General features: G+C 47.7%; 1 protein-coding gene across 2 annotated transcripts in view; it reads right to left on the bottom strand.

Moving 5' to 3' along the window:
* Mmp24 (matrix metallopeptidase 24) overlaps positions 1–15,419 on the bottom strand; it is a 43,342-nt gene extending 27,923 nt beyond the window's left edge. For both annotated transcript variants that reach the window (XM_052722606.1, XM_052722607.1), the window contains exon 1: positions 15,240–15,419. In XM_052722606.1, the coding sequence (XP_052578566.1) occupies positions 15,240–15,404 (165 nt within the window). In that variant the 5' untranslated portion in view covers positions 15,405–15,419. The remainder of the gene's footprint in view (positions 1–15,239) is intronic.
* Between the last annotated feature and the right edge of the window lie 243 nt (positions 15,420–15,662).

Below are 15,662 nucleotides of genomic sequence, written 5' to 3'. Positions count from 1 at the left end.
GCTCAATGTCAAACACTACAGAGACTAGAAGAAGTTTGGGTGAAGAGGATCTGTGGAGGCCCAAATTACTCAAGGTCAGAGAATCTGAGCTTCCTTTACCCAGCAGAGTTGCACAAGGGGATGATTTGACCACAGGGCGTGAATACCAGGTGTTTGGAAGGGTCTGCACTTGGCTGTATCTAGCAAGGGGGAGGTCTTTTGCCTCACCCCTTGACCTTATTATAAAAGCCCTTTTGAATAAAGTTCTGGGCCGTTGGGTATTGACCCAAGTCCTCCTGAAGCCATCCGGTGTTTCTGTCTTCTCATCAACTAGGTCTCTCTTTCTACCTGATACTTTTTTATCTATCTCTCCCCAAGAGTACCCAGGATAAAATGGGGGCTGGTCCCCCACAAAGGTCAAGAGAGCAGTGAGACTGCAGGATAGCAAGGTAAAGGAGCTTACCCCACCCCCAAAGGTGAGAAGGGATGGAAATCCAAAGAAATGAGAACACCCAGGGTCCCTGTGTCACCTACAGGAAAATGAATGAAACTTCCACATTCTTAATGTGTCAGGAACACCCTCAATGCCAGACTTGCAGCCACAAAACTCAATTCTCTGCCCATCTTCAGAGGGTCATCCTGAGAACTGATGAGTGAGTGTAGGGGAGGCACCTTGGGAATGGAACTATTCCCTTCTCATGTACTCTTTGAACTTACTACATAGTCGATGATGACTTTGAACTTTCTGATCCTCCTGCTAAGATGTGCTAAGATTGTAGGCATGTGCTACCATGCCCAGTTTTATTGGGTGCTAGGGAATCAAACCCAAAGCTTTATGCATGCTAGGTAAGCACTCTATCAACTGAGTTATATCTTTAGCCCAAGAGCTTTTGTGTTTTGTTTCTATACAAACAACTTTATTGTGACTATGTCCCTTATTGTAAGCCAAATCAAATCACTTTTAGAAGGTAGCTGCCAGAACTATAAGTAAGTTTCTCTTTATTTTCACCAAAGGCAACTATAACATCTTCACTGCCTTGTGATAAAACTGATTAAAAGCCAAATTGCCAGAATAATAGTCTTGGAACATCTGCAAAAGAGCGACAACTTTACTCCTCTCATATTTGGTGTCTAAAACATGTTTTCCCTTCAGAATGATGCTGCAGAGTGTCAATACTCACAGTCCCCCACACCATTTCTCTTCTATGCCTCTGCACATACGTTTCTCTCTGCCGAGTATTCTTAGTTTGGCAAAAGCCTTTCATATTTTAATGTTCAATCCATAAATTACTACCCCTGGAAGACTTCCCAGGCTAAGTGAGTTCTCTCTCCTCGGTGCTCTCTAAACTCCTATTACAGATATTACGGATCTTATAACATTGGGCTCCAATCATTGCATATCACCATCCACCAGATTCTAAGCTCCTTGTGGGAAGGCTCCCTCCATCTCTGTATAGCCAATGCCGAGTTGGACATGCTTTAGTTGTTCATTATGTCCAGCCAACAAACGTTATCAAACACTTAATACATGCTAGGCACTGTGCAAGGTTTGGGGGTACAACGATGACTAAGGAATTCACAAACTGACAAGTGACCCTATGATGAAAATAGGTATGGAGAGGGTTCTGTGGGAGAAAAGGGGGGCGAAGGGATAGAGGGAAAGGTGAGGTCATGGAAGACGTCCAGGTGGAGATGAGATTCGAACTGTCCAGCAGGTATGGGTGGCACATTCTGGGAAATATGTAAAAATGACTGGAACTTTGGGTGAGAGTAGGTGAAGAGGTTGGAAGGTGGGAAATGGAGAGAGGTGGCATACAGTCATCTATCTCAAAGTGGCCATGTTACAAAGAATCATTTGGGACTTGACCCTCGGCCCATGATCAGCCATAAAACTCAAATACTGCCAGGTAGGAATGTCCGGGAAGCTGACGAGTCACTCAGTCATTCACCTGCTCTAACATCTATTCCCAGGTTAAATCCTGTCGTCAAAGCATTAAGTCTCTGTGCCATATTCTCTCTGCTAAGGAACATGGATCAGAGACTAGTCAACTCCTGACTCCACTGCTTACCGCTTCTCTGCCACTCACGTGCTCCTCTGACTTCTCTAGGGAGAAGCCTCTGCTCACACTGAACACACACCAACTCCCAAACATTCCTTGCTCTTGTACACTTCCAGGCTCTTCCTGGTGGCTGCAAACCCCATTCTCTTGATACATGGTAGCACACTCCTACTCATCCTTCAATGTCCCCACTTTCCTTATACTTTCCTTAAAACCCCCTGGTAGAGCTAGGTGGCCTTCTTTATTCCTGAAGTAACTTGTATACACTGCTAAATGTTGTTACTGCCATGCGTCGTACCTGTTCACTGATTGTATCTGTTTCTCCAACTACATTGAGTTCCTGGGGAACAGAAGCCGCCATTGTTTTTAAACCTGCTATGGTATTTAGCACAGTGTCTGATTCAATAGTCACCAAGTTCATGAATGAGTAAATGAATGAAGAGTTGGCTTGGGAGGCACTGTCTGAGTACCAAGGAAAGGAATTCATCTTGAGGAGGCTTAATAAGTAATGTACATGAAGACATGCAGCATAAATCCTGGTATCTAGTAAAGGCCGAAGAAAAGTATTTGCTGAAATTTATCAGTTATGCTTTGGCTTTCCAGCTTGATGAGGTAACGGGGTCTATTGTCCTTTCTGAAGGAAAAAAAAAAGATAAACGCACTGAAAGAAGCAAGTCTCCTTCAGTTTTAAAAGGAATGACTTATCTTCCATCTTTTTACACCTTGACCTATTAATCAATCATCAGCCACGTCAGAAGCCTAACCCTGACAGCAGTTAACTAACTCTAAGACGTCTGACACCTTCCAAGTGCCGAAAGAGGTGTAAAACCCAGAGGAAAGTGAGAAGTAGTGCAGGTACAGCAGACCGAAATAGCTGAACCAAAGATGTGGAGATCATGGACAGGACAGTGTGATTGGTCTGCTGGCCACAGGGCGGGATTTCAGTCCCTGAGGAGCCAGAGCTGAGTAATGAATGACAGGGAAAGGAGAACAGAGGCTAAGGAGAGAGGAAAAAAAAATGTGGCCCTAAGAGAAGAGACGGCAGACAGCAGAGGCGGTGGTGAGATTAGAGGGGGTGGGGTGGGAAGAGCCAATCACTGGTGCGGCTAAGGAGCGCTCTTGGAAAACCAAGATGGCCTGGGGAGGAGAGAGAAGCTGCATCAGTTACAGCAGATGGTCCCGAGGCATTCGAGAGCATCACATCTATTCGGATGGGCCAGCAGAAGGAAAGACTCGGGAGGATGGTCGGGTGTCCGAGCAGGAGTGAAGCGCCTGCTGGTATTGCTGGAGAGGCTAGTGAGGAAGTCTATCGAGAAAGACCCGACAGTCAGGTGTCTGATCTGGAAATCTGGATTGGAATGAGGAAGAGAGAACCAAAGACTGTGATCAAAGAGTCTGGGGTCCAGGCAGATAGGGTGCTCCGTCAGTAAAGTGCAGCAGGGGGACTTGAGTTAGATTCCTAGAACCCAAGTGCAAATGCTGGGTGTGGTGATGCATGCTTCTAATCCCAGTACTGAGGAGACAGACCCAGGCGGGTCTCCAGGACTCTGTGACCAACCAGCCTCACCTAATTGGCAAGCACCAGGCTAGTGAGAAACTCTGTCTCAAAAAACAAGATAGATAGCTCCTAAGGAACGATTCCCTAAGTTGGTCTCTGACCTCTATTGCATATTACACACATGCATACATGCTAACACATACACACACACACACACACGCACATGCGCGCGCGCGCGCACACACACATACACACACACACACACACACACACACACACACACACACACACACACACACTGTCTGGGCAATCAAATTCATAACTTAGGTGCCGATGTGAGCAATAGGAACAAAGCACAGCATGAAAAGAGTTTTAAGTCCCATCTCAGGGCTTTGTCTGTGGAGTAGACGAGACAGTGGAACTCCCCAAAGGAAAGCAAGCAACCCGGGACCGTCTTGCAAGGACACATGAGAGATGTTCAGGCTGGTGGAGAAGGGCGTCAAGAAGAATGAGGCAAGAAGGAGAGCTACCCTGTGGGTACAGAGTGCAGAATGAGAGATCTCAGGACACAGATCTTGACTCTAGAAGACACAACTTTTTGGAAGGCAGAGATGATCTAATTACAATAATGACCACAGATGTTATTATCAGAGTGCCTACGCTGCCCTTGGCATTGTGTTCAGCACTCAGAAGGTAACCACCTACGAGGGAGGAATGGTGATTCCCAATTGCAGATGAGGAAACTCGGGTTTAGACAGATTCAATGATTATTCAGAGGTACAAAACTGGAAAACGGCAGGATTTAGGCTGCCCACGTGGTCAGGCAGCCTTCCCCCTTCCTGGGACTTTCTGCTTCTCACACGCCTAGCATGCTCAGATCACAGCACGCACATTTGTGCTATGGCTCCTGTGCTGTGAGGTTTTTTTTTTTTTTTTTTGTTAACTTGACACGAGCTAGAGTCATCTGAGAAGAGGGAAATTCAATTGAGGAAGTGCCTGCATCCTATTAACCTGTAGGGAAGTCGGGGGGGGGGGGCATTTTCTTGATTAATGTTGGGTGTGGAGGGGCCAGCATACTGGAGGTGGTGCCACACCTGAGTAGGTCATGAGTTGGGTAAGAGAGCAGGCTGAGAAAGCATTGGGGCAAGTCAGTCAGCAGCAATCCCCCATGGCCTCTGTTTCAGTTCCTAACTCCAGGCTCCTGCCCTGACTTCCCTTCATAATGCATCGTGATCAGAGTGTGTAAGCGAAACAAACCTTTTCTCGAGATGCTTTTGGTCAGTGTTTGTCACAGCAACAGAAACCCCAACTAAGATGGTTCCTGTGCCAGAATACTGCGCCATCACTTCTGCAGTTTTCCAAACCACAGGCCTCATGGGACCCATGATTCCTTACTCTTCCTTACTACTCATATCCAGTGTTTTACCAAAAAGCATTGGTCCTACCTCCCTAACATCAAATCAACTTGTTCCTGCCCATTCACTCATTCAATATTCTTTATTTTTAAAATTTTAAATATTTAGGTACATATCTCTGTGTTCCTGAGGGTGTATGTATGTGCACCCCACATATGCAGGAACCCACAGAGGTCAGAAGGGGGGTCCAACACTATGGAACTGGAGTTACAGGTGAGCCACCATGTGGATGCGGGGAATCGATCCTGGGTCCTCTGCAAAATCAGTAAGCGCTCTCAACTGCTGAGCCGTCTGTCCAGCCCCATTGATACTTATTGAGCAACTTACTATAGGCCAGGCTCTGAGTACTAGGGCTGTAACAGAAGAAAACCCTTCAGCTCCTTTCTGGTTGTCATCTCGTAGGAGAATCAGTAGTAATAAGTGTGTTGAAGAGTAATGTAGCCAAGGAGACAGAGAATTCTTGGACAGCTATTTTATAGAATGTGGTCAGGGAAGGTACCAGACATTTGAATAAGAGATATTAAAGAAGTAAAGGAGTGGGCCATGTGAATACTAATTCAGGAGTATTGCAGGAGGGCTAGGGGAATGGCCCAGTGGGAGAGCATGTTCCTAGCATGCATGAGGCTCTAGATCTCAGGAAGCGTCCTCGAGAGAGTTCCATTAATTCTCTTTACACCTGTGGGCTGGATCGGGTCCTATTCGAAGATAGTTGGGACCTACAAACTTCCACATACTAAATATTGCTAACTTAGCTGAGTGCCTTTGGGCAAAGGACTTAACTTCTCTCTGCATCCTGTTCCTCATCTGGTAACCCAGAATGATTGTTAAGAGGACTCAGTGACATGGAGCATTAGGTAAGAATGGTCTTTGAAGATGTTCACATCCAAATTCCCAAAGCCTGTGAATGTCATGTAACAAGAGGGACTGTCCTGATGGGATCAAGAATCTTCCAACAGGGAGATTATCCTGGGGCACCAAGGAGAGTGCCATGGAATCACAGGAATCCCCAGAGGAGGGAGGCTGAAGAGTCAAAGTCAGAGTGTGCTGAGGGAAGCAGGGGGTCCTGGGCCAGGAAATGAAAGCAGCTGCAGGAAGCTGAGAGGCACAGAGTCTCCCCTGGAGCCTTCAGAAGAATGCAGCCATGCCACGCCTTGACTTTAGTCCCATAAGCCCATTTTGGACTTCTGATTTCCAGATTTTTTTTGTGGTGCTAGGAATCAAATTCAACGCCTTTCATACACTGTACAACTGAGCTATATGATCAGCTTTATAAATATTATTATAATTATTGAGACAAAGTCTCAATATGTAGCTCTGGCTGGCTTGGAACTTTCTATATAGACCAGGGTGCCATCAAACTCACAGAGATCCACCTGCCCCTGCCTCCCAAGTACTAGGATTAAAGGTGTGTGCCACCATGCCTGGCCAACAGCTAGATTATTTATTTAACTAAATTTGTGGCAATTTGTTGTAGCAACAATGGAAAACTAATACATGAGCACAAAGCCTTTGATCTTGACAATATTGTTACTGTGTTCTTGTGCCTACACTCTGCAACACAGTGACCACCACCCTTGGCCACTTCTGCTGTCCCAGTCTCTCTGGTGACTTCTCCAGGGTCACCTTGGTCACTGGGTTCGTTCTCTTGAATTCCTGTCCCACTAAAACTTTTCTCCTCTCACCTTGCAACTGAGGGCCCTTGCTGCTGGTCCCCCGTGTTAGAACTACTTTTTAAAAACGTCCAATGAATACAGAACCATTCAAGGGTCCAGGAAATGCGATGTTCAGGAATACTTAGAAGATCAATGTAATTTCACAGGCATGTTTTGCAGAAGAGAAAAATGAAATGCATAGAGGAGAAATCACTTATTTAAAATTGCAGAGCAAGTTGGCAGGGGGGCCAGAAAGGGAGCGCAGCATCCAGCCTCCAGGGAGGGGTCTTTCTGTTGTACTAAAACCCCTACTCTAGTTCTTCATTGCTTCCAAAAACGCTCCCTCTCTCTCTCTTTCTCTCTCTCTCTGTCTCTGTCTCTGTTTCTGTCTCTCTGTCTGTCTCTTTCTCTGTCTCTATGTCTCTCTCTCTCTCTCTCTCTCTCTCTCTCTCTCTCTCTCTCTTCCCTCTCTCTCTTCTTCTTCAGTTCCAGTCAGTCTAAAAAGGGCCCTCAGAATCGCCCACAACACCCAGCTGAGCTTCTTGACAAACACCTTAATGGTACAGCGTTGCCTGTTGGCTGCCGTTGGCTCCTGAGTGGGTGGTAAGTGCACTAACGGGAATTCCCGGGAGCTCTACACAATGTCCTTGGCCCACTCCCAAGAGGCCACCACAAGCCAGACAATCACCAGACTTGGGGAGGTGGCACATTTGGGGTTTGGGGTCAGCACTGGGATGTCCGTTTTCTAATTCTGGGAAGGCCTCTGACCAAGGCCAGGAGTGTGGCCACACTCTCATTCACTCTGAGGAGGGAGGAGGCCTGGTCTTCTTTAGTCTTTCCATTGCCTTCCTGGTTCCCTCTGCTTCCTGATGAGTTAAGGAACAAGGAGAGCAGAGACAAAGACCCATGGTTAAGGCTGTTTCTTTAATGGGAAAATGGCTGACTTAGATAACTTGTAACTAGTATGGAAGTTTCCATTATTTGAGTTCAGGTGGGTTGAGTTGTGGAGTCCATCCTCTAGTTACTCATTGCCAGTTGCAAATTCTAAGCCCAGATCTCTACAAGCTTCAAGAGCTTTCTTGTCACCTCCCCAAATACATACCCTCTAGCTCTGACTGATCTCCTATGTTGCCTGAACACACCCTGGGGAAGAGGTCAATGGGGGAGACAGGTGTTCGAAGTCTTGTTTATAGGATAGAGCGAAAGAGGCTATATTTTGTGCTGTATCGGTTTTACTTTTTACTTTTTATATTAAAATTTTACTTAGTAACTTTTATTATGTTTCCTCCCCACCCCACCCCACCTCTCTGTGTGTATGTGTATGTGTGTGTGTGTGCACACATGCCATGGCACAGGTGTGGAGGTCACAGGACAACTTGTGGCATTCTCTCTTTTGACCTTTGTGCAAGTTCTGAGGATCAGACTCATGTCATTAAATGGACATTATCAGACAGCACAGGCCTTTACCCACTGAACCATCTTGCCAGACTTTTTTTGGGGGGGGGGCAGAGGCAGGGTCTCCTATAGTCCAGGCTGGCTTCAAACTGCATGAAAGTGACCTAGAACTTCCTGATCTTCCTGCTTCCACCTCCCGAGTTCTGGGATTACAGGTGTGTGCCATTACATATAGTCTATGCAGTGCCCAGGATAGGACCCAGGGCTTCATGCATACCACACAAGCACTCTACCAGCTACAACACATTCCCCATCCCCTGTACCGGCTTTATACACAGAACCCATATAGGCTTGTTTTGTTTGTTTGTTTGTTTTTGAGGGGGAAAGGGTCTCACTCTGTAACCCTTGCTGCCCTGGAAGTTGGTATGGAGAGATATGCCTGCCTCTGTCCCCCAAGTGGAGGGGTTTAAAGGTGTGTGTCACTATACACAGCTTGAGCCATACAGATTTCTTTTTTTTTTTTTTTAAAGATTTATTTATTTATTATGTATACAGTGTTCTGTCTGCATATACACCTTCAGGCCAGAAGAGGGCACCAGATCTCATTATGGATGATTGTGAGCCACCATGTGGTTGCTGGGAATTGAACTCAGGACCTCTGGAAGAACAGCCAGTACTCTTAACCTCTGAGCCATCTCTCCAGCCCTGCAGATTTCTTTTTAAACATCCTTCTGACCCCTTCATGAAGGATTAGACGTGTGCTGTTCAGGTGGAGGTTTAAGGTTAAATAAGAGATGACAGGAGTTTAGTCTAAGATAGCTGTATAGAGAAGTGAATGGGGAAAACACGGATTCAGCACAGGGACGCTGGGCTTGGTTACTGTTAATATGAACTCAGCACAGGGAAGGCTGGGGTTGGTTACTGTTACAAGGTGGGTGGGGAGAGAAAAGGAGAAAGAACACTCTTGCTTTGGGGACACTTAGATGTTTGTGGTGCAGGACTGAGCTTAAGAAGTATTAATTGCCAGTGAAAGTTCAATAACAATGTTTGCTTTTCTCTACTTCTTTAGAGCTACATGCATAACCTTTCATAAATGTTATCTATCTATATACTTACGGGCACACAGATATCCAAGCCACATGTATACATAAATTCACACACACACACACACACACACACACACACACACACACACACACCTTTACTATCCACAAGACTGCTATTGTCATACATATTATTAAAGCGTAGATCCAAGTTGATTTTTAGAACAAATTTGTGTTGTAAAACTTATCAGAACTTGAGTGAAATGAACCCTGGGGTGCAGAAAAACCAAATGATCGGCTCTAAAAACCTCTGTGCAGGGCTGAGGTGTAGTTCGGGGTACATCACTAATATGCAGCAAGCATGAGGCCCAGGTTTTGAACTCTAGCATTGCAAATAAACAAATGAAAAAGCAAAACCCCTCAGTAAGGGTGAGGGCAGGGCCAGAGTGCATAGCTTTACCCATATACCATTCCCTACCATGGGCACTCAGGCCTAAGGCCCGTTAAGTAAGCTTCAAACACCGAGCTACAACCAGCACTCAGAGCAGCTCGGGGCGAGTGCATCCCAGCCCCTCAGCCTCCTCACAACCTCCAAACAGGCCACTTCTTGGCTCAGATGTCTTTAATGAGGCCCCTTAGCCTCTGGGTGAAAGCCAATCTTACAGTCTGCTCACAGCTTCCCTTGCCAGCCTCTTCTCCTTCCACACTCTTACTGGAAACAAGCGAGTAACTCAGTGCCCCAGATATATCCAATTATCCAGTATTTCCTAAACACGCCATGAGCTCAGGGGGAGCACGGTCCCCGGGTTTCCTTGCCTGGATTGCTGACCCACCATTCTCCACTCCTTTCCTTCGTCTGAGATTCAGCTCGGTTGCCATTTTCTCCTGAAGCATCTTCTGCCCTGGGCTCAGCCGGGCCATCTCATGCCCTCCCTCCTTAGGTCTTACCTACACCTTAATTTTTGCCTCTAGTACAAAGCTGAGTGGAATCCCAGCATTGGGGAGGCTGAAGCAGGATGATCACTGAAAGTTCAAGGGCAGTCTGGGCTCCACAGCAAGCATATATATATAATCTCCACAGCAAATATATATATATATATATATATATATATAAAATATAGTATATATTATTATATATATTATTTATTTATTTATTTATTTTGAGAAAGCTCCCTTTCTCAAAAATAAATAAATAAATAAATTATATATATATATATATATATATATATATATATATATATATATATATATATATATATATATATATTCTGGTACACTGCATTCTTCAAGAGAACTGCTGAATACTTGGGTACCAAGCGCTGTCCAAAGAATATGGTCGGGGGACACAGACAAGAGTAAAAGCATTTCTCACACTAGGTGTCAGACACTGTTTCAGTTGTTTCCTCATCGGGAGTTCACCCAATTCCATATTATCTGCAAGCCTAAGCAATTCCTAACACGAGTCTCTTGATACAATTAGGGTTTACTCCCAGCAGTATAATTTACTGATTTTCATCCAGCAGTATAATTTACTGATTTTCAAACTGTCACCTTTCAAGGTCTGGCTTGGGACATGCTTGAAAGTGGAAAATAGCGGCCCCAGGAATCCAGAGCCCGGGCAGTTTTGTGCAGAGGGAAAAGCCCTGAGCACAAGGACAGAGAATTCAGCTCTGGTCTCCACCTTATTGTTTATTAGCTGTGGGTGGGTCCCTGGAGAAGCTGACAGGAAGCCCTGTCATCTCTCTGAGCCGCTGTTTACTCATCCATGAGGTGAGCACGGCTTCCTTGGCTACTTCATGAGGCCGTTGCCAGGACCACACATACGTGACAGGGTCTGAAGAGTTCGAAGCTCCTTACACCCCCAGAGGCTGTTAGGACACCAGGAAAATCCACAATAACGCAAGAAGGCGTAGGACAAGTTTAGCTCATGTCGCAGAGAGCGGTCTAATGGCCTCTTTTTCTGCAGACAAGAGTGGGATAGACAGAAGGCTACAAAGTACCGAAGGCACTGGGGACCTGGATATGTGTCAGTGGTGTTTGATAGGGCTATCCCAGCCTCCGCCTCATCCAGGGCTCTTCACTTCCTTGACAGCAGGTGCAGACCAGAGAGTGCTCACCGTCTGCTCAGAGCACGTCACTCAAAACCAGTCTCACGGGCGGGGACTCCACTACAGCCTGAGTCTCAGAGTCAGACGTGACTCACGTGGCCTGGGCTCACTGGCTTATCTCATTTTTGTCTACTCGGATTTTCCTCAAAATCAAATTAGACCTAGGAAGGATGAAAACATAGATGGGATTCTCCTCCGCTAGCACTAAGAGAAAGGGACGCTTTAAATAACCAAAGGCAAGGAGCCAGTTAGAGACTTGGTAGCGCCCCTCCCTCACCCCACATACGAAGTACAAAAGAAGCAAGAGAAAGCAAAAGCAAGAACAGACTGAGTTTGTTGTTGTTTTTTGTTTTCGTTTTTTTTGGTGGGGCAGACTTGGTAATGAAAGACCAGAGATATGAAATCAAAAGCCAAAGACAGTAAAGAAAAACACTTTCAATTTAGGAGCCAGGAGGCCAGGGACCAGTTCTGGTCTTAGTCACTGGCAATCAAAGTTTGTGTCCTTAATGCCTCATTTAAGACAACTGAAGAAGTAACGGTTAAGAGCTGCAGTGTGTTTACTTGGTGATTGGCACGGTGACGGCCACCTCTCTCTGTCCCTCTTCCCTACGTAGGTCACCGTTATTGGATGACACCCCACCTAAGGAGGTGTGAGAGAACTCAAGGGTGAATTGTGATGCCACTGCTTACAACTAGGGGAGTAGACTCCAGTTCCAGGCCAGGAGCCCACGCAATTCATCCCTCTAGGAAATTCTTTATTTGGGTGTGTGCATGTGAGTATTTGTGTGGTAACCCCCCGCCTCTCTCTCTCTCTCTCTGTGTGTGTGTGTGTGTGTGTGTGTGTGTTAGATGTGCATGTGGAAGCCACAGATCAATCTCAGACGTTGTTTCTCATGAGCCATCCATCTTGTCTTTATTTTTTGGTTTTGGTTTTGTCTTTTCTTTTGAGACAGGGTCTCTCACTGGACCTGAGGCTTACCAATTAGGACAGGCTGGCTATTGAGCCCCGGGACCCTGTTTCCTCCTCCCCAAAATTGGGATGACAAATGAGTGCTCCCCTGGGATTTTTACATGGGTGTTGGGAATTGAACTCGGGTCACATGCTTGCACTTTAGGCCCTTTACCAGCTGAGCTGTCTCTCTATTTCCTAAAAAAGGGTTTTAGAAGGGACCTTGAAACTTACATGCCTAGGTTTGCCTATTTTAGGTGAGTGTAACCCTCAGACATAAAGAACACAGTGCTTAATGGTTAAGTATTTAAGGTTGAGGATTGTGTTAGATTTTGGTCGGGAAGAAACTTGACCAAGATCTACAACCTTTTCCTTCCCAAAACAATGTGTAAGTGTTTTCAAAAATTAAATGACACACTGACTGGGGATGCCTCTAAATGTTCCCCCGAGAGGAATAGATGATGCCGGGAGAAGGGAGGGGGCTTCCTAGAGAGGCAGGTGTGAGCCAGAACCTTAAGGAAAGATTTCTGACAAATGGGTGGAGGTACAGCAGTGAACAACACGTGACCATGTCCAGGGAACCCCGGCCCGCAGCCTGTCTTAGGCTTATCTGGAGTCAGGATGCATTATCTATGAGCAGTGGGAAAGATAGCTTTACTAATGGGAGGTAGGGAGGGGCTGGACTCCAGGGGCTTCAAGACAGAGGAGGAGTGAGCAACATTATCTGTGGGCTGAAAAGCAATGACATTTCTACAAAATTTCAGTCATGTCACCCACTAGTGTTCAGTGAAGGGGTAATTAGGTGCAAATGATCTCAAGAATTTCTAAAAGTTTTGGATAGATATTTTAAATGGACTGGGATGGCCATGTTTTCATCAAGGCCTGAGAATGCACTTAGGAATAAGGAAAGACCAGATGGAAAGAGGCAGTCACTTCTCTGAATGGAAAGGGATAAGGAGTGCAAGGGGCCCCAAGAGACCATACTGGAACCTGTCTGACTTAATTTTTTATAAGTGATCCAGAAAAAAGTAGAGCAGAGAGAAAATTCCAGGGCTGCGGTACATATTAAACCCTTTCAGGCAGGTAAATGTTATGCCAAGCGGGGAGGGGGTGGGAGAGAGGGGATGGGATGGGGGGGAGCAAAATGGCAGCTGGACATCAATGTGGAGAAGTGTAAGTCAATGCAGTCCGGTAAAAATAATCCACACACAGGGTGTTGTGTTCCAGGCTATCAGTTTTAACCCGTGAAAGGAACCAGGGTGCCCCTGTGGATAGTTTTCCAAAGGCTGTGGTCTGATATGCACAGATCAGGATATCTAACAAAAGGGTGAGCGGTAACAGGACAAGGCCCCAAAATCAAAGAAATTATCCTCTCTCTATGAAAGAACTCCACATCTGGAGACAGGGGTCAGGTGGAAAATGAACTCCTCCAGATATCCACAGAGAACAACACAAATAACCTAGGATAAATGTGACTGTTCTGGGAGGTGGCCCGTCACGATGGGAGAGCTTAGGTTGAAAATCGAGAAGGGTGCGAGAGTGGGATCATCGAAGCCAGCAAGGCTGGTAAGGAGAAGCACTGAGTAAACATAACCTTCTCTTCAAATCCTGACATATCTAAGCAAACTGTCTTCTCTTAATGTGCAAAATACCACAGGCATAAAAAGGCCTCTGACTTGAGCACATTCAGTTTCCTCTCTCAGAGATGATGAGAGCTACAGCAAAGAGACTGATCAAAGTCACAAAGCCTCCAGGGGCCAAGGCCAGCTGAGAGCCCACACACCCTAGTCTCCAGGGTAGGGCTCTCCCAACTCACCCTGCACCCATTCAGGAAGTCTGGAAGAATCCTACTTTTGCTGCGGTGGAAACCCATGAATCACATCACTTTGAAGTGTGATAGAGCTAAACCACAAACTAGAGAAAGTTTTCCTTGAAAGTCAGGTAATAATTATAAACCCTTAGGAGGCCAACGATCAGCTGGGGCATTCTAATTTTTAAAAACATATCATCTTTGGAGAGTCTGAAGAAATCTAGAGAGTCTCTCCTAGAAAATTATACATGTTCACATATAAACAGAAATTAGCAGAAAATTTCAGAGAATTTATGATCCCTTGAGTCTCTTGCCCAGTTAAAAAACTGCTGTTCCTGCAGATTCGTCTAAACAGAATGCCTACTTAACAAACACACTCTTCTCAGGATAATTCAGGCAATCACTACTTTCCTCCAGCAATGTTAACACTATTTCAACATTATTTATTAGAATTTCAGGCTTCTAGTTTGGTAGAGAGCAGAGAAATTAGTACAACTGCCCCGACCCCATGTGATATAATGTCCTGGCTTAAACACGAAGAGACTAGAGCCAACTCACTAGCTCTGTGACCTTGGGCAAATTTAAGCTCTTGGGGGTCTCTATATTCATCTGTAAAATGGGGACAGCTGCTACAGCTAGCTCACAAAATCCGTACTGGGATTAAATGAGCGAATTCCTCTCAAATGTAGCGCCAAGCCTGGCTCACAGTGCATGACTATTATTATGCATGTATCCATGCAGGCATTATGCATGCATCCATCCAATCCCCTCTTGGAGCTCCGACTTCTCATGCCAGTGATGAGCAGCTCACCGCCTCCTGGGCTGGCTGAGCACCTCCAATTGTTACAAACTTCCTGCATTGGGCCGAAATGTGCCTTCTCGCAACCCCCCACCCCCACTGTCGGTTAGCCTCAGTTCTGCCCGGTGGGGCCACGCCGATCTAGTCTATCCCGACGGTCCTTCAGCGACCAAGACAGCGATCCGGTCCGTCCTCGCCCTCCTCCCTCCCCCTTCTCCAGCTCCAACATCCTCGGCTTCTTCTCCAGCCCACAACACACTGGCTGCGCTTACTATTTACTCCGAGGCGTCGTACGCTTTCCCTCACACACAGCCTTGCAGGCCACACGTCCCGCGGCTACCGCGGCCACCCCGACCCTCCGCTCCGCCCCCGCCCGCCGCCCCTGTCCGCGGTGCTGAACGGAGCCCGGCCCGCGGGGCCCCGCCCGGCCCTAGTGCTGACCCGGCGCCAGGCCCCCCCATCTCCCCGAGAGAGGCCCGGCCGGTGCCGCCCCCCGCCCGACCCCGGCCCCGGCCCCGCGCGCCTGCTCACCTGCCCGGCGAAGGGCGCGTCCGCCCCGGCCGGCTTTCCGGCCCCCGCCGCCGCCGCGAGGCAGCAGAGCGCGGGCAGCAGCGGCAGCAGCCGCCCCGGGGCCCGCCAGGCGCTCCAGCGCGCGGCCTGGCCCGGCGCAGCGCGGCCGCCCCGGCTCCTCGGCATCCCGGCGGCGGGGGCCCAGCCGCCCGGCTGCGATGGCGGCGGCGGCGGCGGCGGCGGCGGCGGCTCCGGCCGGGTCCTCCCGCTGCAGCCGCTGCGGAGCCGCCGAGTCACGGCGCCGCGGACGCGCGCCCGGCCCGCCTGCCTTCGCCGCCGCCGCCGCCGCCGCCGCCGCCTCGACCGCCGCGCGCCCCCGCCTCCGCGCGCCCCGCCCCGGCGAGGGGCGGCCGGGGGCGCCGGGGCAGCGCCCGAGCGGGACCT

Source organism: Peromyscus californicus, unplaced genomic scaffold, assembly GCF_007827085.1.
Source record: "Peromyscus californicus insignis strain IS unplaced genomic scaffold, ASM782708v3 Scaffold_7__1_contigs__length_154581171, whole genome shotgun sequence".
Taxonomy (NCBI): Eukaryota; Metazoa; Chordata; class Mammalia; order Rodentia; family Cricetidae; genus Peromyscus; species Peromyscus californicus.
This window is presented reverse-complemented; position numbering and strand designations above follow the sequence as displayed.